Source organism: Pristiophorus japonicus, chromosome 10 (assembly GCF_044704955.1).
Source record: "Pristiophorus japonicus isolate sPriJap1 chromosome 10, sPriJap1.hap1, whole genome shotgun sequence".
Classification (NCBI taxonomy): domain Eukaryota; kingdom Metazoa; phylum Chordata; class Chondrichthyes; family Pristiophoridae; genus Pristiophorus; species Pristiophorus japonicus.
In genome coordinates, this window is record NC_091986.1 from 136,772,885 (window position 1) to 136,800,467 (window position 27,583).

Below are 27,583 nucleotides of genomic sequence, written 5' to 3' on the forward strand. Positions count from 1 at the left end.
CCATTTCATCCTTCGCTTTAACAAAAAACACTTTTCCTTCCTTTCAGGCATCAAGGATTGTAAATTTCAACAACTCTTGGACACCAATTCCCCTCCAGAATCTTCTTCGCCTACACTTCCCTCTGATCCCATCTCTTCTTCCAATCTCGCCCCTGCTGCGTTTTCACTATCCCCTCTGACCCCGGACGATCAATCCACAGCAAAGGCCTGAGCTTCATCCCCTTATGCTCCCACCTCAATGGATTTCGAGCTCGGCACAATGCGGAGCTCTTTCTCCGCCGCCTCTGTGCCCGCTGATTCAGCCGGGGGTCTTGGTCTTCCCTGTCCCCCTCCCCCTCCTCTCCACTTGTTCTCACATTGAAAAATTTCATCATTAACTCCACTCACTTTTTACAAATTAAAGGTGTTGCTATGGGAACCCACATGGGAACTAGCTATGCCTGCCTTTTCATGGGATATGAGGTACATTCTTTGTTCCAGTCCTACTCTGGTCCCCTCCCTCACCTCTTTTTCTGGTACATTGATGACTATCTGTAAAATTTCATTCACTTTGCATCCAATTTCCAACCTTCCAATGGTCCATCTCAGACTCTTCTCTTCCTTGACTTCTCTGTCTCCATTTCTGGGTCTAGGCTTTCAACCAGTATCCACTATAAGCCCAGTGACTCCCACAGCTGGACAACACTTCCTCCCACCACGTATCCTGTAAGGAGTCCATTCCATTCTCCCAGTTTCTCCGTCGCATCTGCTCTGACGATGCCATCTTTCACGCTAGTGCCTCTGACATGTCTTCCTTTTTCCTCAACCGAGGATTCATGTCCGCTGTGGTTAACATGGCCCTCGACCGTGTCCATTCTATTTCCCACACCTCTGCTCTCACCCCTTCCCCTTCCTCCCAGAACCACTACAATGTTCCCCTTGACCTCGCCTTTCACCCGACAAGCGTTCAACGCATCATCCACCACCATTTCCGCCAACTCCAGCGTGATCCCACCACCAATCACATCTTCCCCTCCGCGACACCCTGGTCCATTCCGCAGTCACCCCCAGCACCCCTCCCCTTCCCTCGGCACCTTCCCATGCAAGCACAGGAGATGCAACACCTGCCCTTTTACCTCCTCCCTTCCCACTATACAGGGCTCTAAATACTGCTTCTAGGTGAAACAGCGATTTACTTGTACTTCTTTAAATTTAGTATACTGTATTCGCTGCTCATGATGTAGTCTCCTCGACAGTGGGGACACCAAATGCAGATTGGGTGACCACTTTGCGGAACACCTCTCTTCAGTCCGTAAGTGTGACCCTGAGCTTCCGGTCACCTGTCACTTTAATTCCCCGTTCCACTCAGACATCTGTCCCCTGCCTCCTACACTGTTCTAATGAAGCTCAACGCAGGCTCGAGGAACAGCATTTCATCTTTCATTTAGGTACTTTACAACCTTCTGGACTCAACATGGAGTTCAACAATTTCAGAGGATAGATATTTATAGATAATTTGCTGCACGGCCGCGTGTGTGCAGTATCTCTTCCAACGGCAGGAGTTGGTGAGCAGCCCAAGTGGGACCTCGAGGTTGGTACACCTTAGAGGGAACATTGATGATGGATAGAGATTCAATAGTAGCCTTCAAAAAAGGAATTGGATAAATTCTAGAAGGAGAAAAAATTGCAGGGATATGGGGAAGAGAGAGTGAGTGGGACTAACTGGATTGCTCTTCGAAAGAGCCAGCACAGACTCGATGGGCCAAATAGCCTCTTTCTGTGCTGTACTCGATTATTCCACTGCTGTCAAAAGTATTATCTAGCTGGAGAAAAACAACTCTCACTCACTCAGGTGAATCAGGGACCGGACAGCCTTCTTGTGTGCCTGCGGGCAGGGTTAGAGGGAAGTTGCTGCTATATGTTTTTCAATTCTTTTAGTGTGTCTGGGCAGCTGCTGCGCCGATTTCCTTAACTCTAGGGAAGGTTTTTCTGCAGAGGCCACATACACTGGCCTAAGCAGAACTGGAGTAACTCTCAGCTGGCCAAACTTCCCTAATTGGCCAGAAGTGGCCTAGGTGGCTGGTTACACCCACTTTGGCTGAAAAAAAAACTGACCTAAAAAACTAACTGACTTACACTGGTGCAAATTGATTGGGGAAACTGTGGTTTTTCAACTTAGGTCAAAAAGAGCAGCCTGCTCAAAAAAACCCAGCGCTAATCACTGGGGAAAATTGAGCCCAATTCCATTCACTTGAATAAATAAAGCAATTAGGGCAGAAATACAACGGAGTCTCCACACATCAAACTTGATGTATCGAAGGAGAGAAATGTTGACATGAAAGCTCAGAAAATTCAGCAGTGGTTGGCAGGAAAAAAAATAAAGACCTCAAAAAAAAACAGCGTGTCACCAAATACATCTGTTGATATGGCTGCAGAATAACGAAAAACTGAGGTGCAACATTTCCAGCTTTTTGCAAGCATCCCTGCCTCTACAAACTACAATTTATCTAAAATTTACCTTACCTACATAAAATCCCAGCTCTTCACGTTCTCTACGTCCCAAATTATTTACTTTCTAGTCTCCATGGTCTCACACTACCGTACCCCAGTGACCTACTCTAGACATGCATTCTCAAATGCACCCTTTGACCCCCTCCACATCTGGTTTCCTGCTCTCCGAGCCACCATTGGTGGCTGCTCCACTCAACACCAGGAAATCTATCACAATCTCTATGCCTTGGCACCCACTTCCTCATTTCAAAAGTCTCCAAAAAGTCTCCCCCCACAACACCCTCTTCTTTTTTCTTCCTGCATGATCAATTTTCACTTTTCCTTCACCGAGTAAAGCACTCCCAAGATATCTTTTTGTACGTGCCAGGCAATGACTATCTCCAACAAGCACAAGTCTAACCACTGCCGCTTGACATTCAACAGCATTACCATCGCCGAATCCCCCATCATCAACATCCTGGGGAGGGGGCGTCACCATTGACCAGAAACTTAACTGGATCAGCCACATAAATACTGTGGCTACAAGAGGTCAGAGGCTGGGTATCCTGCAGCGAGTATCTCACCCCGACTCCCCAAAGCTTTTCCACCATCTACAAAGCACAAGTCAGGAGTGTAATGGAATACTCTCCACTTCTCTACAGCTCCAACACTTAAGAAACTCAACACCATCCAGGACAAGCAGCCCGCTTGATCAGCATCCCATCCGCCATCTTAAACATTCACTCCCTCCACTACTGATGCACCGTGGCTACAGTCTGTACTGTCTACACAAGTCAAGGCTTCTTCAACAGCACCGCCCTCTATCATCAAGAAGGACAAGGGCAGCAGATGCATAGGAACACCATCACCGCCAAGTCACACACCATGCTGACTTGGAAGTGTATCACTATTCCTTGATTGCCGCTGGGTCAAAATCCTGGAACTCCCTCTCCAACAGCACTGTGGGAGAACCTTCACCACACGAACTGCAGCAGTACAAGGTGGCAACTCACCACCACCACCTTCTAAAGGGCAATTAGGGCTGACGATAAATGCTGGCCTCGTCAGTGACCCCCCCACATCCCATGAACGAATTTAAAAAAAGAGAGAAATGCAGCAGTCGGTGGAAAAGTTTTTCATCAATTTTTTAGCCAGATCAAACAGATGTATTTGGTATGCAATTCTTTTGAATAACTTCATTTTTTTCCCCACTGAGCCTCTGTTTCAACATTTCTCTCCTTCCACCAACAGGTGAAAAACTATTGAATAATATAGCCACAGACAGAGGTAATGTAATAGGTAACAAATGCCAATAGGAGATTAAGATTGGAACAGACAAAATGTGTATATTGCTTATAGAAACATAGAAACATAGAAAATAGGTGCAGGAGCAGGCCATTCAGCCCTTCTAGCCTGCACCGCCATTCAATGAGTTCATGGCTGAACATGAAACTTCAGTACCCACTTCCTGCTTTCTCGCCATACCCCTTGATCCCCGAGTAGTAAGGACTTCATCTAACTCCCTTTTGAATATATTTAGTGAATTGGCCCCAACCACTTTCTGCAGCAGAGAATTCCACAGGTTCACCACTCTCTGGGTGAAGAAGTCTCTCCTCATCTCGGTCCTAAATGGCTTACCCCTTATCCTTAGACTGTGACCCCTGGTTCTGGACTTCCCCAACATTGGGAACATTCTTCCTGCATCTAACCTGTCTAAACCCATCAGAATTTTAAACGTTTCTATGAGGTCCCCTCTCATTCTTCTGAACTCCAGTGAATACAAGCCCAGTTGATCCAGTCTTTCCTGATAGGTCAGTCCCACCATCCCGGGAATCAGTCTGGTGAATCTTCGCTGCACTGCCTCAATAGCAAGAATGTCCTTCCTCAAGTTAGGAGACCAAAACTGTACACAATACTCCAGGTGTGGCCTCACCAAGGCCCTGTACAACTGTAGCAACACCTCCCTGCCCCTGTACTCAAATCCCCTCGCTATGAAGGCCAACATGCCATTTGCTTTCTTAACCACCTGCTGTACCTGCATGCCAACCTTCAATGACTGATGTACCATGACACCCAGGTCTCATTGCACCTTCCCTTTTCCTAATCTGTCACCATTCAGATAATAGTCTGTCTCTCTGTTTTTACCACCAAAGTGGATAACCTCACATTTATCCACATTATACTTCATCTGCCATGCATTTGCCCACTCACCGAACCTATCCAAGTCACTCTGCAGCCTAATAGCATCCTCTTCGCTGCTCACACTGCCACCCAACTTAGTGTCATCCGCAAATTTGGAGATACTACATTTAATCCCCTCGTCTAAATCATTAATGTACAATGTAAACAGCTGGGGCCCCAGCACAGAACCTTGCGGTACCCCACTAGTCACTGCCTGCCATTCTGAAAAGTACCCATTTACTCCTACTCTTTGCTTCCTGTCTGCCAACCAGTTCTCAATCCACGTCAGCACACTACCCCCAATCCCATGTGCTTTAACTTTGCACATTAATCTCTTGTGTGGGACCTTGTTGAAAGCCTTCTGAAAGTCCAAATATACCACATCAACTGGTTCTCCTTTGTCCACTTTACTGGAAACATCCTCAAAAAATTCCAGAAGATTTGTCAAGCATGATTTCCCTTTCACAAATCCATGCTGACTTGGACCTATCATGTCACCATTTTCCAAATGCACTGCTATGACATCCTTAATAATTGATTCCATCATTTTACCCACTACTGAGGTCAGGCTGACCGGTCTATAATTCCCTGTTTTCTCTCTCCCTCCTTTTTTAAAAAGTGGGGTTACATTGGCTTCCCTCCACTCGATAGGAACTGATCCAGAGTCAATGGAATGTTGGAAAATGACTGTCAATGCATCTGCTATTTCCAAGTACTCTGGGATGCAGTCCATCAGGCCCTGGGGATTTATCGGCCTTCAATCCCATCAATTTCCCCAACACAATTTCCCGACTAATAAAGATTTCCCTCAGTTCCTCCTCCCTACTAGACCCTCTGACCCCTTTTATATCCGGAAGGTTGTTTGTGTCCTCCTTAGTGAATACTGAACCAAAGTACTTGTTCAATTGGTCTGCCATTTCTTTGTTCCCCGTTATGACTTCCCCTGATTCTGACTGCAGGGGACCTACGTTTGTCTTTACTAACCTTTTTCTCTTTACATACCTATAGAAACTTTTGCAATCCGCCTTAATGTTTCCTGCAAGCTTCTTCTCGTACTCCATTTTCCCTGCCCTAATCAAACCCTTTGTCCTCCTCTGCTGAGTTCTAAATTTCTCCCAGTCCCCAGGTTCGCTGCTATTTCTGGCCAATTTGTATGCCACTTCCTTGGCTTTAATACTATCCCTGATTTCCCTAGATAGCCACGGTTGAGCCACCTTCCCTTTTTTATTTTTACACCAGACAGGAATGTACAATTGTTGTAATTCATCCATGCGGTCTCTAAATGTCTGCCATTGCCCATCCACAGTCAACCCCTTAAGTATCATTCGCCAATCTATCCTAGCCAATTCACGCCTCATACCTTCAAAGTTACCCTTCTTTAAGTTCTGGACCATTGTCTCTGAATTAACTATCATTCTCCATCCTAATGCAGAATTCCACCATATTATGGTCACTCTTCCCCAAGGGGCCTCGCACAATGAGATTGCTAATTAGTCCTCTCTCATTACACAACACCCAATCTAAGATGGCCTCCCCCCTAGTTGGTTCCTCGACATATTGGTCCAGAAAACCATCCCTTATGCACTCCAGGAAATCCTCCTCCACCGTATTGCTTCCAGTTTGGCTAGCCCAATCTATGTGCATATTAAAGTCACCCATTATAACTGCTGCACCTTTATTGCATGCGCCCCTAATTTCCTGTTTGATGCCTTCCCCAACATCACTACTACTGTTTGGAGGTCTGTACACAACTCCCACTAACGTTTTTTGCCCTTTGGTGTTCTGCAGCTCTACCAATAAAGATTCCACATCATCCAAGCTAATGTCTTTCCTAACTATTGCATTAATCTCCTCTTTAACCAACAATGCTACCCCACCTCCTTTTCCTTTTATTCTATCCTTCCTGAATGTTGAATACCCCTGGATGTTGAGTTCCCAGCCCTGATCATCCTGGAGCCACGTCTCCGTAATCCCAATCACATCATATTTGTTAACATCTATTTGCACAGTTAATTCATCTACCTTATTGCAGATACTCCTTGCATTAAGACACAAAGCCTTCAGGCTTGTTTTTTTAACACCCTTTGTCCTTTTAGAATTCTGCCGCACAGTGGCCCTTCCTGTTCTCCGCCCCGGGCCTCTCAGCTCCCCACCCACCCCCCCATCTCCCCTCCGTCTCCTGCCTCGCCTCCCTTTTGTCTCCCTCTGTCTCCCTGCATTGGTTCCCATCCCCCTGCCATATTAGTTTAACTCCTTCCCAACAGCACTAGCAAACACTCCCCCGAGGACATTGGTTCCGGTCCTGCCCAGGTGCAGACCGTCCGGTTTGTACTGGTCCCACCTCCCCCAGAACCGGTTCCAATGCCCCAGGAATTTCAATCCCTCCCTGCTGCACCACTGCTCAAGCCACGTATTCATCTGCGCTATCCTGCGATTCCTACTCTGACTAGCACGAGGCACTGGTAGCAATCCCGAGATTACTACTTTTGAGGTCCTACTTTTTAAATTTAGCTCCTAGCTCCTTAAATTCGTTTCGTAGGACCTCATCCCTTTTTTTACCTATGTCGTTGGTACCAATGTGCACCACGACAACTGGCTGTTCTCCCTCCCATTTCAGAATGTCCTGCACCCGCTCCGAGACATCCTTGACCCTTGCACCAGGAAGGCAACATACCATCCTGGAGTCTCGGTTGCGGCCGCAGAAACGCCTATCTATTCCCCTATACAATATGTAAAGGAATAGAGGACCGGATAACTTGTCTAAATTACTGAGTGGACTGCAAGACTACACAGAAATGTGAACCCCAATACACAGTGCAAAACACAAAGGTCAGAATCCTCACTCCCGGCATAAAAGAGCAAGAACACATTAAAAATCTTTGCCCTGCCCCGCCATCCTCATTTCCATCCTTCCTCTCACCAAAAGCTTGAAAACTGGGGAGATTCCACCGCGGCTCTTTAATTGTTCCAAGTTTAAATACTGCGGCTGAGCTCTTTATCCAGCGCCGACTTGAACACGTTAATCATATAAAACCAATTTCAATGGTTAGTTTCAGCTCCAAATGAAACTAACCGATTTAAATCAGCGTTAATCAAATGAAACAGAGGCCGAACGAAAAGATCTGGCAGGCAGCAACTGGCTACTCACACAATCGGGCATACAAAGTCAAACAGTGCAGTGACAAGAGTTCAGCTATTTACCCCATGGAACTCTGCCCAACACATGGATAATTACTGAATTCATGACAGAGTATTTTTAATTCATTGTATACATAATATTAGCAGTCCCATACTTTGGTGCAGAAATAATAGTCTCCAAATAGTTATCAAGAAAGTGGCACAACACTCTTGAATTTCATTGAACAATTAACAATAGCTTAGAATGGGAACGAAGTTATTGAACAGAAACTGTACTTAGCCCAGTCCTCGACAGAAGAATTGTTTAGCTGACAGATTTTGTATCACACATAAGCCTAGATGCCAAATTTCCCCAGGAGTTGGTGATTTTATATTTTTAAAATCATTGGATTCTTTGAGACTTGCAATATATTTATACTAAAGTGTCCCTCAGATTCTTTAAAGATTAGTTCGCTAGTTGGAATGTTAAATAATTTTGTGCGCAATCTGATTTACCATTTTTCTTTTGCTTACTTTTTCTAATACTGCAAAACATATTCTGAACCCTTTATCTTTAAAGGTGTTAGTTTACAGACTAAATGAAAAGGTAGAGAAAAGAGCAAAAGGTCACAAACATGCATCACTCAACCTACAAAGGTACAGTTATATTAAAATAATTGATATTATAGAACACTAACCTTCAGCAACTGCTCTTCAAACAGTTTGTTAAGCAATTGTATTTACCAGGTCTTGCAGGGGCAATACTATCAGCTAATCAAGGAGAACATTTTTACTTTGATCTATTTTAAACTTGATAAATACACTAAAATAGGAATAATCCTATTACTTATGCAGCTAAACAAATTCCATGGAGACATGAAATGAAGTTTTGAACCTATATGTGACATATAATTAAAAAATGCATTCCAAGGTGCTTTCACAGGACTAGCAAAGTATTTTTTATACCTAGTAGAATAGAATGGAACCATGGCTTGAATTGTGCTCATCTCATTTCCAGTGTACCCACTACTGTACACTAAAACATGTCGCAGAGTCATCAATACATAACCACCATACATTTCAGCAGAAGGTTCTCTTTGGAAAGGAGAAAAGGGTTGCAAACTAGGGCTCAATTTTCCCCAGTATTTGCTCCATTTTTTTTTTGGAGTAGGCTGCTTTTTCTGGCCTAACTTAAAAATCCCCAGTTTCCCCAATCAATTTGCGCCAGTGTAACGGACTCAGTTACGTTTTTTTTCTCAAAAGGGGGCGTTACCAGCCACCTACGCCAATTCTGGCCATTTAGGCAACTTTGGCCAGCTAATAGTTACTCCATTTCTACTTAGGCCAGCGTATGTGGCCTCTCGAGAAAACCCTTGCGGAGAGTTAAAGAAATCGGCGCAGGTAAGGAAATCAGCGCAGGTAAGTGCAGCAGATGCCCGGACAGCAGCAGCAGGAAAGGCAAGAGAGAGGGGGTGGGGAAGCCTTTGACTGGGAGGGAGGAGACCACTCGGCCTGGGCTAGAGGCGGGAGGGAGCGAACTGGCCGGCATCGGGAGCCACAGAGCGGCTGCAATTCAAGAAGCCTAAACAGGTACGTTTTTTTTTTAAAACTTTGTTTTACTTTGCTTGTGGGGCCAGAATGAACAGGGGCCTCCCGAAACTGCTTCTTCAGGACTAACCTTGTTGCCTGCGACCATTCTTTTGATGTCGGCCTACAATCAGAAACACAGCACTCTTCCTGGCACACTCTACTGCGCATGCGCGGCCATTTCAGAGACATCAGGAATGTCACTTTTTTCCACCACGCACGCGCAGATGTCCCAGCACATTTTCCAGCGCAGAACGCAGGTTCCACCCCCCGAGGCGACTGGCCACGCTGCGCAAAGAGGCCAAACAGCAATGAAAGTAGGAAGATTTTTTTATGGAGCATCTCTTGACGTAATGAAGCGGCACAACTCGGGTAAGTACACTAGAAAATGGGCTTGGGGAAAATTGAGCCCAATGAGTGTGTCATTCACTTTGGGGGAAAAAAAAAAATCAGAGAACCTTTGCCAGCATTATAAGTGCATCAAACCACAGCAAATCATAATCACATCCTTTGCTTAACTATATGAATTCTACATATAAAAACAACTTATTTAAAAACTCATTTAAATTGATGAATCTGAACAAGAGATCACTGCAACAGTTATAATTTGATCTATACTTTTGACAAGTATATCAGTCTATGAATCTCGACAACAAAATGAAAAGTTTCTGATCTTTAACTAGACAAACCAATGAGGAATGTACTGTCATGGAAGTGTTTGCTGATGTCTGAAGAATCAGTTCAAGGATTTTTTTTAAAAAGTTTTAAAAAAGCTATGACTGAAATTGCACAGAATGAGGCAATTCAGCCGACCATGCCTGCCTGCGCCGGCTCTTTGAAAGAGCTATCCAATTATTCACCCCCATAGCCCTGCAAATTTTTTTGGGGTTATATACTATTGAATCTGCTTCCACCATCCTTTCAGGCAGTGCATTTCAGATCATCCTAACTTGCTTGTATAAAAAAAAGTGTCATCACCCCCTAGCTTTTTTGCCAATTATCTTCTGTTTGTATTCTCTGGTTACCGACCTTCCTGCCAATGGAAATAGTTTCTCCTTATTTACGCTCATCAAACCCCCTCAATTTTGAGCACCTCTATCAAATCTCCCCGTAACCTTCTCCGCTCGAAAAACACCCCCAGCTTCTCTAATCTCTCCACATAACTCCCCTTATCCCTGGCGCCATTCTGGTAAATCTCCTCCTGCACCCTCTCCAAGGCCTCATCCTTTCTTAAAGTGTGGTGCCCAGAATTGGGCGCAATACTCTAGCCAAGGTCTATCCAGCGATTTATAAAGGTTTACCATAACTTCCTTGCTTTTGTGCTCTATGCCTCGATTTATAAAGTCAAGGATTCTGAATGCTTCACAGCTTTATCAACTTGGCCTGCCACCTTCATGCGATTGTGAACCCCAAGGTCCATGTTCCTGCACCCCCATTAAAATTGTAGCATTTAATTTACAATGTCTCTCCTCACTCTTCCTACCAAAATGCATCACTTCACACTTGTCCGCATTAAATTTAATCTGCCGTGTGTCTTCCCATGTCCTCCAGAAGTCTGCGACCATCCTCCTCACTGTTTACTACATTTCCAAACTTTGTCATCTGCAAAGTTTGAAATTATGCCCACTATACTCAAATCTAGGTCATTAATATATATCAAAAAGAGCAGTGGTCCCAACACCAATGTCTGGGGGACGACCCCACTGCATGCTGCTATCTACTCTGGAAAAACCTAGTATCTTCCTCCCAGCCAATTTCATATCCATACTGCCACTGCCCATTTAATCCCAAGGGCTTCAAATTTGACAACAGGTTTATTTTGTGGCACTTTATCAAGCCTTTTAACAGTCCATAAACCACTTCGACTGCGCTACATTCATCAACCCTCTGATATTTCATGGAAGAGCTAACTCCAAGTTAATTAGACAGGATTTTTGTCATTAAATCATACGAATGTGTTTAGTCTGCACCCAAACGATCTCCTCCTTGAAGGCCTCCCATTGCTCATTTACTGTTTTACCTGAATCATTGTTTCTATTTCACCTGGTTCAGATCCATTTTCAGCACTGAAATTAGCCTCTTCCAATTGAGCACACTGCAAAAAATCTTACTGAATGTAATAAGGTTCTGTGGCAGTGTTGGTGTACTTGCAAGGCACGTTGTGAGCTTTTCCCTGTGATACCCATAAACCAACATCTCCTCTCTCTCATCTGGTTCATTTAGGCTGCCATGACAGTACAAAATCTGAACATTAGAGCACAGAAACACTTGTTTTTCTCCTTGAGCCACCTAGTCTAATCCCACAATCCTACTTGCTCCCCATACACATCGCTCTACTTTAAGTGATGATCAACAGTGCTTTTGAGACTTTATATCAGGTACAAAACTGGTGATAATTTTTGAAATGGGTAACTTACCCATCCTCTCAGTTGGGGTACTTAGAGGCCATGATAATGTTTATAAAAATAGTAATCACATACACCAAATGACAGAGTATCATAATCAAATAGCCGATAAACTTACCCAATGCACCCGGACCGGCTAATAAAAATTCCTCTCGACCAATCCGCTTTACAATCGGTCGTTTTTCCTCACTATTGTACGGAAACAGGTCCTGGGAAGTTCCGGTGTTATAACTCAAAATAATATACTGTGTGCTCATTGCCAAGCAAAGGAAGTACCCGTCTGTGGCGATAGCAACTGGCTGCTCTGGTGTGGAAACTTCCTTTATTAACTGGACACGATCCTCATGCACTGTGTATATTTGTACAGTTTTCCGCTTCATTGAAATGGCACACACCTCAACACAGAAAGGGTCTCCAGTCACTGGGTTCTCATTTACAGCAAATGCGGTTACTCCTTTGATTTTAGCTCCTGACGGTACAGGCTCCAGGTTGATCATATTCAATAAAGTCACAGTATTGTCACATAGAACCATTAGCCTGTTCAACGCTGAGGCTGCCTTTAGCTCATTCACAGCTTTTTTTAGCCCCAGATATTTGTGCAGTTGTTTTGTTGGAGTAAACACAAGTTTCCCTGTGGTGGATGCTTTTTCTTCCAATAGGAAGTGATAGATATAGCAGTCGCTTGTTCCTACATAAAGATTCTTCCCACAACATTCAATACAGTCAATAGCCATCCAAGTTTTGTCTCCCATCAGCAGATCCCGCTCAAGAACAGGAACAAGTTGAAATGCCTTTACACTCATTGTGACTTCTCAGTCATCTAAAGGGGACAAAAATATATTAATATACATGTATCAAAACAATACAGCCTCAAACAAATTAATGATGTCCATGGCTATATTTTCTTAATATTGACTAGAATGCATACTGCAAGGTGCCCTCACTCAACTTACAAAGCGAATCATTTCATGGCACGACAGCATACTCACAGAAGCAACATCTAAAGTTTTCCAACAGAATTGGAAGCAGCAATAGAAATAGTGAATTAATTAATGCAGCAGTAACTACACAGCTTAGGTCTTTGTTAGAAAAAATATTATGGAACTTCTGATTTTGGTAACACATTTTCCTATGCACCGTACCGGATACAGATTCACGAACTTCAAATACCTAATCGTGTCCTTAACATTAGATGAAGCAGCAGAGCCCAGGAAGAGGGAAGGAACAAGAGTGAGAGTCATTTAGGTCACTTATGGCAAGCAGAGTCTCTTTGGCATTGAGTCAACTCCAAGATGACACATCTGGCAATGGAAGATTGGAACTGAATAAACCCCCTACTTAGACTTGGTAATCTGATACCTGAGCAAGGGATGTCAGCAGGACTCCAGGGTGCTATTGGTGACCGTCCCAACCTCTGTCGCCGAGCTACAGTATGCGGACGCATTCAGAGGCTGAACTCCAAGTCATAATCAACATCTTTTACTGAGGTGTACGAAACCATGAGCCTTACACGAAACATCCGTAAGACAAAGCTCCTCCACCAACCTGACCCCGTCACACAGCACTGCCCCCCAGCCATCAAGATCCACGGCGCGGCTACTTCGGGAGCCTATTATCAGCAAGGGCAGACATCAACAATGAGGTTCAACACCACCTCCAGTGCGCCAGCGCAGCCTTTGGCTGCCTGAGGAAGAGAGTGTTTGAAGATCAGGCCCTCAAATCTGGCATTAAACTCAATCTACAGGGCTGTAGTAATCCTTCACTCGTGTATGGCTCAGAGACGTGGACCATATACAGTAGACACCTCAAATCGCTGGAGAAATACAAACGATGTCTCCGCAAGATCCTGCAAATCCCCTGGGAGGACAGACGCACCAACGTTTGCGTCCTCGATCAGGTCAACAGCCCCAGCATCGAAGCATTGACCACACTCGACTGGCTCCGTTGGGCGGGCCACATTGTTCGCATGCCTGACAAGACTCCCAAAGCAAGCGCTCTACTCGGAACTCCTTTTTACACGGCAAGCAAGCCCCAGGTGGACAGAGGAAATGTTTCAAGGACACCCTCGAAGCTTCCTTGATAAAATGCAACATCCCCACCGACACCTGGGAGTCCCTGGCCAAAGACCACCCTAAGTGGAGGAAGAGCATCCGGGAGGGCACTGAGCACCTCGACTCTCGTCGCCAAGAGCATGCAAAAGGCAAGCGCAGGCAGCGGAAGGAGTGTGCGGCAAACCAGACCCACCCACCCTTTCCTTCAACAACTGTCTGTCCCACCTGTGACAGAGACTGTAATTCCTGTATTGGACTGTTCACTCACCCAAGAACTCACTTTGAGCGGAAGCAAGTCGTCCTTGATTTTGAGGGACTGCCTATGATGACGAGACAGGTTTTCAATTCTATCCCTTTAGAAATAAAACCTAGTGGTTGGTTTGCTTTTTTCAATGGCCTTGCTAACCTGTGGCCCAACTTTGTAATGTGTATTTGTATTCAGAGACCCAACCTAGACTCGCACCTTCCAAGCAATAAAGAGACCTCCCTATTCATCCTACCAAAATGTACTACCTCACATTTATCGGTGATAAACTTCATTTGCCAATTATTTGCTCATTCTGCAAGTTTATTAATGTCCTCCTGTAATTTGTTGCAGTCCTTAGTATTGACTATCCCCCCTCCCCCACCCAATTTGGTATCATCCGCAAATTTAGAAATTGTGTTTTTGATTGCAAAGTCTAAATCGTTAATGTAAATTGTGAACTGCAGTGGTCCCAGCACTGATCCTTGTGGAACACCACAACCCACTTTCTGCCACTATGAACAGCTACCCTTTACTCCACTCTCAGCTTTGTGTCTTGAAGTCAGCTAACTATCCATTCTGCTACTTGTCCCCTGACTCTGCATTCTCTGACCTTATTCATTAGTCTATTATGGGGTACCTTATCAAAAGCCTTTTCAAAATCTAGATAAATTGCATCTACTGCATTACCATTGTCTACTTTCTGTTATCTCTTCAAAAAATTCAATGAGGTTGGTCAAGCAAGATTTTCTCTTTTGCAATCCATGCTGACTATTCATTATTATACTTTTCATTGCTAAATGTTCTTCTATTCTCTCCTTTAGTTGGGATTCTATTATTTTCCTACCATCAATGTGAAGCTGACTGGTCTGTAATTCCTTGGACCTGCTCTATCCCCCTTCTTAAATATATCTATCCGCCAGTCCTCTGGCACTACACCTTTTTCTATTGAGTTAGTATGTGTGTGGTAAATATGTCTGCTATCTCTTCCCGAGATTCTTTTAAAATGTGTGGATGTAATCCATCCAGACCAGGATTTTTATCCTGAGTTTGATTAGTTTTTAAATATATCCCCTCTATTTCAAATGCACTTCTCATTACTCATTCCATCATCCCATCATCCAATGTTATATCCACCTGTTCTATCTCCCTGGTAAATACTGAAGTGAAAAAATTATTTTATATATTTCTGCCATCTTCCCATCACATTACCCATGGTATTATCCTGTCTATTCCTTAATGGCCGTATTCTGATTCCAATCTTCCTTTTGTTTTTTAAATTGATGTGCTTGTAAAATATTTTACTATTTTGTTTTATGCTCCTTGATAATTTAATTTCAGTTCCTTTTTGCCTTCCCAATTGTTTGTTTGACTTCTCTCCTAATCCCTTTGTATTCACCCTTATGCACTCCTCTGCTGTCTATGTACTTAATGTACACCTCGTTCCTTATCCTCAATTGTTTCCTTATGTCTTTATTCATCCATGGCGTTTAATTAGTGTTCAGTTTGTTCTTTCCTTTTAGCGGAATATATTCCTGCACTCTGTTGAACACCCTCTTAAATGTTTCCCATTGTTGTTTACCAATATTGTTGCCCATTTTATTTTCCCAAGTTCTATTCTCAGCTCCTCTCCAATCTATTAACCTGGTTTTGTCCTTCTCTATCATCTTAAAGCGTATTATATTATGGTCACTATTGCGGAGATGTTCCCCTACTTTTACTTCTCTTATCTGCTCTGGTTCATTCCCCATTACTGGATCCAATAGTGAATCCTCCCTTGTTGGGCTTTTTACATACGGAGTTAGAAAGGAGTGCTGTATAGATTGTAGGAACTCCTTTCCCTTATCCCCTTTACCTACCTCTTCTGTCCAATTATCAGGGTGGTTGAAATCCCACATGATTATTCTGTTTTTTTGTACTCATTTCCCTAATTTGTCTGCATAGTTCTTCCTCCACCTCCCTTCCACTATTAGGTGGTCTGTAGACTACTCCTATTAGTGTGATTGATCCTTTATTATCTTTTTTTATCCATATGGATTCTATTTTTGTCTTGCTGTTAGCTGCGTCCCTTTTCTCTACAGCCATAATTTATCCCTAATAAGTACAGCTACTCTGCCTCCCCCTTTTCCCCCTCTATCTTTTCTAACTATGTTATAGCCTGCAATGTTTAATTCCCCGTCCTGATTTTTCCGTAGCCATGTCTCAGTAATTCCTACCATGTCTGGTTCCTCCCAACGCATGATTACCTCCAGCTCCCATTTTATTATGGACACTGTGTGCACATATGTAGAGAGTTTAACTCATTAATAGGATTTCCTCTCACTTTGTTTAATCATCTTTTTAAACTCCTGTTCTATAACCCCATTTGCTCCCTTACCATCAATGTCCTCCCTTACTTTATTCTTTCCTATGCTCTCTTTTCCCATTTTGTTTATATTTAGGCTGCTTACATTGCTTGTAGATCCCTTGTAGATTAGTAATGAGATAAGTGCATTAAAAATAAAAAAAAAGGAGGGGTTATATTAAACAAACTAAATTAAACTCATAGGAAAAATAATGGAATCCCTACTAAAAAGGAGAAAATAAAAACATCTAGAAACCAAAAATATAATAATGAATAGTCAGCATGGATTTCACAGGGGAAAGTCTCGCTTGATCAACTTCATTGAATTTTTTTTAAGAGGTTAACAGAGTAGACAATGGTCATGCAGTGGATGTAATTTATCTAGATTTGCAAAATGCCTTCGATAAGGTACTCCATAATAGACTGATGAACAAGGTCAGAGAATGTGGAGTCAGGGGACAAGTAGCAGAATGATAGCTAGCTGGCTTCAAGACAGAAAGCAGAGAACAGGGGTAAAATATAGTTATTCACAGTGGCAAAAGGTGGGTAGTGGTGTTCCACAAGGATCACTGCTGGGACCACTGTTGTTCACAATTTATATTAATGATTTAAACTTTGGAATCCATAACCCAATTTCCAAATTTGCAGATGACATCAAATTGGGGGCGAGTCAATAAAGGAGGACAGCAATAAGGGCATTAATAAACTTGGAGAACGGGCATATAATTGGCAAACGAAGTTCAGCGCAGATAAACTTATCTACATTTTAGTAGGAAGAATATGGAGGTCACTTATTACTTGGAGGGTGCGAGTCTAGGTGGGATAAAGGAACAACGGGATTTTGGAGTACAAATACACCAATCTCTAAAAGTTGCGACACAAGTAAACAAGGCCGTTACAAAAGCAAACCAAGCACTAGGGTTTATTTTTAAATGTATAGAATTGAAAAGTAGGAAAGTTATGCTAAACCTGTATCGAACCTTGGTTAGACCACACTTAGAGTACTGCGTACAGTTCTGGTCGCCATATTATAAAAGGGATATCGAGTGCAGAGAAGATTTACAAGGCTGATACCAGAAATGCAAGGGTAAACATATCAGGAAATGAGAGGTGATCTTATCGAAATGTATAAGATTATGAGGAGGCTTGACAAGATGGATGCAGAGAGGATGTTTCCACTGATGGGGGAGACTAGAACTAGAGGACATGATCTTAGAATAAGGGACCGCCCATTTAGAACGGAGATGAGGAGAAATTTCTTCTCTGAGGGTTGTGAATCTGTGAAATTCGCTGCCTGAGAGCTGTGGAAGCTGGGACATTGAATAAATTTAAGACAGAAATAGATTGTTTCTTAAACGATAACGAGATAAGGGGATTATGGGGAGCGGGCAGGGAAGTGGAGCTGAGTCCATGATCAGATCAGCCATGCTCTTATTGAATGGCGGAGCAGGCTCGAGGGACCTTATGGCCTACTCCTATTTCTTATGTTCTTACGTTCTTAGGAAAGGATGAACACGCTGGGTCTCTTTTCTCTTGAAAAAAGATTGAAAGATGACCTAACAGACGTCTTTAAAATTATGAAAGGTTTTGATAGAGTGGATACCGAGAGAATGTTTCCACTTGTGGGGAAGAGCATAACTAGAGGCCATCAATAACCGATCAGGGAATAAGGAGTTATGGGGAGCTGTCAGGGAAGTGGACCAGAGTCCATGATCGGATCAGCCATGATCGTATTGAATGACGGAGCAGGCTCGAGGGGCCGTATGGCCTACTCCTGTTCCTATTTCTTAATATAAGATTGTGACCAAGAAATCCAATAGGGAATTCAGAAGAAACTTATTTACCTAATATGTGGTGAGAATGTAGAACTCGCTACCGCAGGAAGTGGTTGAAGCAAATAGTATAGATGCATTTAAGGCGAGGCTAGACAAGCATATGAGAGAGAGAAGGGAATAGAGAGTTATGCTGATAGATTTAGATGAGGAAAGACTGGAGGAGGCTCGAGTTGAGCATAAGTGCCAGCTTGGACTGGTTGGACTGAATAACCCGTTTCTGTGTCGTATATCCTATGTAGCTCTGATGTCCCCCAGCAGCTAAATAGGCAACTGACACTCGCTGTTAAGAAACATAGGAACAGGAGTAGGCCATTTAGCCCATCAAGCCTGTTTCGCCATTCAATGAGATCATCATGGCTGATCTGTGACCTAACTCTATATACTGGGCTTTAGCCCATATCCCTTAATACCTTTGGTTAACAAAAGATTATCAATCTCAGGTTTAATATTAACAATTGACCCAGCATCAATTGCCATTTACAGAAGAGGGTTAGTTCCAAACTTCCAGAACATAGTCAACATATTCACTGAGGCGTATGAAAGCATGGGTCTTACACTAAACATCCATAAGACAAAGGTCCTCCTTCAACCTGTCCCCGCCGTACAGCATTGCCCCCCCCCAGTCATCAAGATCCACGGCGCGGCCCTGGACAACGTTTCCATACTTCGGAGCCTCTTACGGGCAGACAGTGACGACGAGATTCAACACCGCCTCCAGTGCGCGTGCAGCCTTCGGCCACCTGAGGAAAAGAGTGTTCAAAGACCAGGCCCATAAATCTGCCACCAAGCTCATGGTCTACAGGGCTGTAGTAATACCTGCCCTCCCAAATGGCCCAGAGACATGGACCATGTACAGTAGACACCTCAAGTCACTGGAGAAATGCCACCAACGATGTCTCCGTAAGATCCTCCAAATCCCCTGGGAAGACAGATGCGTCAACGTTAGCATCCTCGACCAGGCCAACATCCCCAGCATTGAAGCACTGACCACACTCGATCAGCTCCGCTGGGCGGGCCACATTGTTCGCATGCCTGACACGAGACTCCCCAAGCAAGCACTCTACTGGGATCTCCTTCATAGCAAACAAGCCAAAGGTGGGAAGAGGAAATGTTTCAAGGACACCCTCAAAGCTTCCTTGATGAAGTGCAGCAACCCCACCAACAGCTTGGAGTCCCTGGCCAAAGACCGCCCTAAGTGGAGGATGTGCATCTGGGAGGGCGCTGAGCACCTCAAGTCCTCATCGCCGAGAGCATGCAGAAACCAAGTGCAGGCAGCGGAAGGAACGTGCGGCAAACCAGTCCCACCCACCCTTTTCCTCAACAATTGTCTGTCCCACCTGTGATAGGGACTGTGGTTCTCGTATTGAACTGTTCAGCCACCCAAGGGACTGCCTATGATGATGAAAAAGCGTTTCCCAAATTCACTCCTGAAAGATCCGACTCTAATTTTTAGACGATGCCCCCCAGTCCTAGACGCCCCAACCAACAAAATAGTTTCTCTCTATTTACCCCATCAGTTCCCCTTAATATCTTGAAAACTTTGATCAAATCAACCCTTAACCCATAAAATCCAGGGAACATAACCCTAGTTTGTATAACCTCTCCTCGTAATTTAAGCCTTGGAGTCCAGGTATCAATTTGGTAAATCTACAGTGCGCTCCTTCTAGGGCCAATATATCCTTCCTAAGGTGTGGTGCCTAGAACTGCACTTCCAGGTGTGGTCTAACTAGGGCTTTGTATAGCTGTAGCATAACATCTACCCACTTGTATTCTAGTCCTCTATATATAAAGGCCAACATTCCATTAGCCTTTTTGATTATTTTCTGTACCTGTCCATGACATTTTAATGATCTATGTACATGAAACCACCCTCCCAACAAGTCTCTTTGGACCTCCCCACTGTTTCTAGCTTTTCACTATTTAGAAAGGACCCGGCTTTATCCTTTTTAGATCCAAAGTGAATGACCTCACATTTGCCTACATAGAAACCCATTTGCCAGTTTTGTCCATTCGCTTACTCTTGATATCTTTGTAATTTTATGCTTCCATCTACAATGCTTACAATGCTGCCTATCTTTGAACCATCTGCAAACTTGGAAGTGTGACTTTCTATGTCATCATCTAAGTCATTAATAAATACGGCAAATCGTTGACAGATCCTTGCAAGGCACCACTAATCACAACCTGCCCATTATCTCAACACTCTCTCTCTCTCTCTCTCTCCTGCTGCTCAGCCAATTTCCAAAGCAAGTCAATCATTTGCCTTCAATTTCATGAGATTCAACTTCAGCTAACAGTCTCTTGTGTGGGACTTTATCAAATGCATTCTGGAAGTCCATATAAATAACATCCATAGACATTCCCCTGTACACTACTTTAGTCACCTCTTCAAAATAATTCAATCAGATTAATCAGACATGACCTACCCATTACAAATCTTTGCTGGCTCTCTCTGATCGGCTGAAAAGGTGTTTAGTCTCTATTTTTATGGACTCTAGTAATCTCTCGACAACACAATAGATTACACAGGGTGACATGACTAATGGCCATTTAAGGGAAGTATCAGAGGGCTTTCGGTACCCATGAAACCTTAACCTAGCATGGGTCACCGTCTTCTGGAGAGAAGAGAAAATTAGAAAAACAATTATTAACCATGTAAACTGTTAGAACCGATCGAACATCCAGTTACATATTAACATTGGCCCTCGTGACTTTTTGCACGATTCCAAATGCAAACATGCAGTTTAAATGCTACTGAAACCATAAAATGCAGTTATCTTAATGCAATTCTAGGATAATTCCAGCCTGGGGGATGGGAGTGAAAGCAGAAAAGAGGAAAGCTAGGACAGTGATTCTTAAACTGGAGCCCATGGACCCTTGGGGATCCGTAGAGACATTCCAGGGGCTCAGCGAAATAATGTGAGTACTGAGCTGGCCTTACAGAACATGCGGGGGCTGCACTCTGTTCCCGCCTCGCACCAAGCTTGCCTCCGGTCTATATAGTATATGTATGTACAGAGGACTGGCTTGTTCCATTTTTTCTGTGATGGTGGATCTTGTGTCATGATAGTGATAGACAGCAGGCTCCCTGATCACATGTTTAAAAGTAAACAGTTCTGATCTTAATTTCATTGTATACTTTATATAATATGGGCATAGAGTGGAACCTCTCATATCGACATTTCAATTATCTGTGTTCATGATAGACTACCAAAATTTTCTTGGGAAAAAACTTCACCAGACATCAAAATGACAAAGTTTTTCTAATTTGTATTGAACTTGGCTTTATTTTCCTGCACAGGGGATTGATGTATCTAATGTGCAAGACTACAATATGGGGCTTCCAACATTCTGCCAATTTTCAGTTAAGAGCAGATAATTAAGGTTCCACTGGATGTGTGGGTATAATATAATACAGGATGTTTTCCTCACATTATGTGAACTATGTGCACGTTATGTGCATAATTATATGTGTCATCATAGGCAGTCCCTCGAAATCGAGGAAGACATGCTTCCACTCCGAGTTGTCAGGTGACTGTACAGTCCAATACAGGAATTACAGTCTCTGTCACAGGTGGGACAGACAGTGGTTGAAGGAAAGGGTGGGTGGGGAGCCTGGTTTGTCGCACGCTCCTTCTGCTATCTGCGCTTGGTTTCTGCATGCTCTCGGTGACGAGACTCAAGGTACTCGACACCCTCCCGAATGCTCTTCCTCCACTTAGGGTCGTCTTGTGCCAGGAATTCCCAGGTGCTGGTGGGGATGTTGCACTTTATCAAGGAGGCTTTGAGGGTGTCCTCGAAATGTTTCTTGTGCCCAGCTGGGGCTCGCTTGCATTGTAGGAGTTCCGAGTAGAGCACTTGCTTTGGGAGACTCGAGTCGGGCATGCGGACAATGTGGCCCGCCCAACGGAGCTGGTCAAGTGTGGTCAGTGTTTAGGTGCTGGAGATGTTGGCCTGAGCGAGAACACTGAAGTTGGTGCATCTATCCTTCCAGTGGATTTGCAGGATCTTGGGGAGGTAGCGCTAGTGGTACCTCCCCAGCGCTGAGGTGTCTACTGTATATGGGCCATGTCTTAAGCCATATAGATGTGCAGGTATCACTACTGCCCTGTAGACTATAAACTTGGTGCCAGATTTGAAGTCCTGGTCTTCAAACACTCTTCCTCAGGTGACCGAAGGCTGCGCTGGCACATTGGAGGCGGTGTTGGACCTTGGCATCGATGTCTGCCCTTGCTGCTAGTAGGCTCCAGAGTTATGGAAAATGGTCCACGTTGTCCAAGTGGATTTTGATGAGGGGGGGGGGGGGGGGAGAGGGAACGGGGACAGTGTTGTGTGGTGGGGTCAGGTTGGTGGAGGACCTTTGCCTTACGGATGTTTCGTGCAAGGCCCATGCTTTCGTACGCCTCGGTGAAGATGCTGACGATAGCTTGGAGTTCGACCTCTGAATGTGCGCAGATGCATGCGTCGTCCGTGTACTGTAGTTCGATGACAGAGGATGGGACGACCTTGGATCTGGTCTGGAGGCGACGACGGGTGAATAGGTTCCCATTGGTTCTATAATTCAAGCCGTGATCCTGACCAATAGATCCACCACAGACCCAATCCATGTCCGGAACGGGGTCAAGCAAGGCTGCATCATTGCGCCAACCCTCTTCTCGATCTTCCTTGCTGCAATGCTCCATCTCACTCTCAACAAGCTCCCCGCTGGAGTGGAACTTAACTATTACATGTGTACAATCAACACTTATAACAATGTTATTGACTAACACAATGAACACATGTATAAGCACGTGTATATCAACTCAAACAGACTTGTTTAGTAAAGGGATACTTTAACACTAATGAATGCTTTGTTTAGCGAGTATAAATATGTGCTTTCTGGTCCTGTCTAAGAGCTGAATAAATGTGGTTAAACACAGAATGAGTCTTGGCCACCATTCTGCAATTACAAGAGTGACTAAACCATAGAAACATAGACATAGAAAATAGGCGCAGGAATAGGCCCTTCGAGCCTGCACCACCATTCAATATGATCATGGCTGATCATGCAATTCAGTACCCCATTCCTGCTTTCTCTCCATACCCCTTGATCCCTTTAGCCGTAAGAGCCATATCTAACTCCCTTTTGAATATATCTAATGAACTGGCCTCAACAACTTTCTGTGGTAGAAAATTCCACAGACTCACAACTTTGATTGAAGAAGTTTCTCCTTATCTCGGTCCTAAATGGCTTACCCCTTATCCTTAGACTGTGACCCCTGGTTCTGGACTTCCCCAACATTGGGAACGTTCTTCCTGCATCTAACCTGTCCAATGCCGTCAGAATTTTATATGTTTCTATGAGATCCCCTCTAATTCTTCTAAATTCCATTGAATATAAGCCTAGTCGATCCAGTCTTTCTTCATATGTCAGTCCTGCCATCTCGGGAATCAGTCTGGTGAACCTTCGCTGCACTCCCTCAATAAGCAAGAATGTCCTTCCTCACATTAGGAGACTAAAACTGTACACAATATTCAAGGAATGGCCATACCAAGGCCCTGTACAATTGTCGTAAGACCTCCCTGCTCCTATACTCAAATCCTCTTGCTATGAAGGCCAACATGCCATTTGCCTTCTTCACAGCCTGCTGTACCTGTATGCCAAATTTCAATGACTGATGTACCATTACACCCACATCTCGTTGCACCTCCCCTTTTATTAATGTATCACCATTCAGATAATAATGTCTTCCTGTTTTTACCACCAAAGTGGATAACCTCACATTTATCAACATTATCCCGTATCTGCCATGTATTTGCCCACTCACCTAACCTGTCCAAGTCACCCTGCAGCCTCTTAGCATCCTCCTCACAGCTCTCACTGCCATGCAGCTTAGTGTCATCTGCAAACTTTGAGATATTACATTAAATTCCTTCGTCTAAATCATTAATGTATATTGTAAATAGCTGGGGTCCCAGCACTGAACCTTGTGGTGCCCCACTAGTCACTGCCTGCCATTCTGAAAAGGACCCGTTTAGTCCTACTCTTTGCTTCCTGTCTGCCAACCAGTTCTCTATCCACGTCAATACATTACCCCCAATACCATGTGCTTTAATTTTGCACACTAATCTCTTGTGTGGGACCTTGTCAAAAGCCTTTTGAAAGTCCAAATACACCACATCCACTGGCTCCCCCTTGTCCACTCTACTAGTTACATCCTCAAAAAGTTCAAGATTTGTCAAGCATGATTTACAAGTCAAAATTCAGTTTACATGTTCCTGAAAAATAAATTGACTAAGTGTCCTAAACTTTGTACAGTACCTGTAGTATTATAATTTAGATGGGGGTCCGTGATTACTAATCTTTTTGAAAAGGGGTCCTTCAACCAAAAAAAGAGTTTGAGAACCACTGAACGTGGATATGCTGAGTTTCCGCACGTGTCCAGTGAATATGAAATCACGATTGGCTCTGAGGGAGAAGGGCACAAAGGATGTCAGACATTGACTGCCCAGCCTCCTGAGTCTACTTTAACTGTCAGCTGGGGCTCAGTGGGCAGCACACTGATTCAGAAGGTTGTGGATTCAAATCCCACTCCAGGGACTTGAGCACAGAAAAAAAACTAGGCTGACATTCCAGTGTAGTACTGAGGGAGTGCTGCACTGTCAGAAGTGCTGTCTTTCGGATGAGACGTTAAACCGAGGTCCTGTCTGCTCTCTCAAGTGGACATAAAAGATCCCATGGCAGTATTTCGAAGAAGAGCAGGGGAGTTATCCCCAGTGTCCTGGCCAATATTTATCCCTCAATCAACATCACTAAAACAGATTATCTGGTTACATTGCTGTTTGTGGGAGCTTGCTGTGTACAAATTGGCTGCTGCGTTTCCTACATTACAACAGTGACTACACTCCAAAATTACTAAAGCGCTTTGAGACATCCGGTAGTCCTGAAAGGCGCTATATAAATGCAAGTCTTTCTTTCCTTAAACGTGAATTTGTTGCGAGCTAAAGTTGGGTGACCAGAGGATTGACTGTTGCTTCAATTGGGGCCCAATTAGGTGAAGATGCAAAACTTTTTTTTTTATTGCATTATAACCTTTGCTAATTGTTAAGCTTTTGTATCCATAAAACCATTAAGTGTGGTGAAAAGGCCTTTCAAAAGACCATACGAAATATGCTCTATAGTGAACTCTACAAATCTCCGTCTAACGATTCTGCAAAGTTTCTACCTCTGCACCAATGCTCCCACCAAGTTTATTTTGGGCCGCACAGCCCCTTGAACGGGTTGTGAAGCACATGCAAAATTCTGCGCATGCACACTTATTTCTATTGAAAAGCTGGTGAGCCAGCTGCGTGGCCATGCAGCTTAAAGAGAACATTGTTCGATACCCTATTGGACCCAAACCTGAGCTTCCAACCCCATATCCTCTACAGTATAAAGACTGACTACTTCCACCTCTGTAACCGTAACATTGCCTGTCTCAAACCCTGCCTCAGCACATCTGCTGCTAAACTCCTTATCTATGCTTTTGTTACCCCCAGACTTGACTTTTCCAATGGTCTGCTAGCCAGCCTCCCATCTGTCACCTTTCATAAAGCTGAGCTCATCGAAAACTCTGCTGCCTGTATTCTAACCTACACCAAATTTGAGTCACCCATCACCCAAGCTCTCTGGACTTACATTGGCTCCCTGCCCACCAATGCTTTGGATTTAAAATTCTCATCCTCACATTCAAATCCCTCCATGACCTCAACCCTCCCTATCTCTGTAACCTCCTCCAGCCCTCGGAGAACTCTGTGTTCCTTCAACTCTGGCCTCTTGCACATCCGCCCACTCTTTTCGCCCCAGCACTGGTGGCCATGCCTTCAGCCATCTAGGCCCAAAGCTCTGCAATTCCCTCCTTAAACTTCTCTTCTTTTAAAATCCTCCTTAAAACCTACCTTGACCAAGCTTTTAATCACTGATCCTAATATCTCCTCCTTTGGTTTTGTTAATCTTTATCTGATTACTTCATGAAGTACCATGGGGACATTTTCCTACATTAATACATTTGGGGGGTGGGGGAAGAGAAGAGAGCAAAATCAACAAAAACAAGTAAAATCAAAATCAATGTACAAAAATTATACTTTCTATACACAAAATATCACTTTTTGTACAGAGATTATTAAAATAGAAAGGCATAGAATGGTTACAGCACAGAAGGCGGCCATTCGGCCTGTGCCAGACCCTCTGCAAGAGTACTTCAGCTGGTCCCAACCTTTCCCCATTGCCCTGCAATTTTTTTCCTTCGGGTACTTATCCAATTCCCTTTTGAAAGGCACAATTGAATCGACCATCCTTTCAGGCAGTGAATTCCAGATCCTAACCATTTGCTGCGTAAAAAGGTTTTTCCTCATGTCATCTTTGGTTCTTCTGCCAATCACCTTAAATCTGTGTCCTCTGGTTCTCGATCCTTCTGCCAATGGGAACAAGTCTCTCTATCTACTCTGTCCAGAACCCTCATGATTTTGAACATCTCTATCAAATCTCCTCTCAACCTTCTCTGCTCTAAGGAAAACAAACCCAGCTTCTCCAGTCTATCCATGTAAGTGAAGTCCCTCATCCCTGGAACCATCCTTTTAAATCTTTTCTGCATCCTCTCAAAGGCTTTCACATCTTTTCTACAGTGCAGTACCCAGAATTGGACACAATATTCCAGTTGAGGCCAAACCAGTGGTTTATAAAGGTTCATCATAACTTCTTTGCTTTTGTACTCAATGCCTCTATTTATGAAGTCCAAGATCCCATATGCTTTTTTTTAAAAACTGCTTTCTCAACCTGTCCTGCCACCTTCAACAATTTGTGCACATATACCCTCAGGTCTCTGTTCCTGCACACCCTTTAGAATTGTACCCTTTAGTTTATATTGCCTCTCCTCGTTCTTCCTACCAAAATGTATCGCTTCGCACTTTTCTGCATTAAATTTCATCGGCCACGTGTCCGCCCATTCCACCAGCCTATGACCTCTCGAAGTCCATCACTATCCTCCTCGCTGTTCACTGTACTTCCAAGTTTTGTGGCATACGCAAATTTTGAAATTGTGCCCTGTAAACCCAGGTCGAAGTTATTAATATATATCAAGAAAAGCAGTGGCCCTAGTACAGACTCCCTGGGGAACACCACTGTATACCTTCCTCCAATCCGAAAAACAACCGTTCACCACTATTGTGTTTCCTGTCACTTAGCCAATTTTGTATCAATGCTGCCTCTAACCCTTTTATTCCATGGGCTTCAACTTTGCTGGCAAGTCTATTATGTGGCACTTTATCAAACACATCTTTTGGAAGTCCATGTACACCACATCAACCGCATTGCCCTCATTAACCCTCTCGGT

The 27,583-nt window shown here is 43.8% G+C and overlaps 1 protein-coding gene across 1 annotated transcript in view; it reads right to left on the bottom strand.

Moving 5' to 3' along the window:
• The window catches only part of tgfbrap1 (transforming growth factor, beta receptor associated protein 1), a 108,203-nt gene that overhangs the window by 73,733 nt on the left and 6,887 nt on the right, over window positions 1-27,583 (bottom strand). Inside the window, exon 2 of the mRNA XM_070892101.1 lies at window positions 11,878-12,579. Coding sequence (XP_070748202.1) covers window positions 11,878-12,562 — 685 coding nt within the window. The 5' untranslated portion in view covers window positions 12,563-12,579. The remainder of the gene's footprint in view (window positions 1-11,877; window positions 12,580-27,583) is intronic.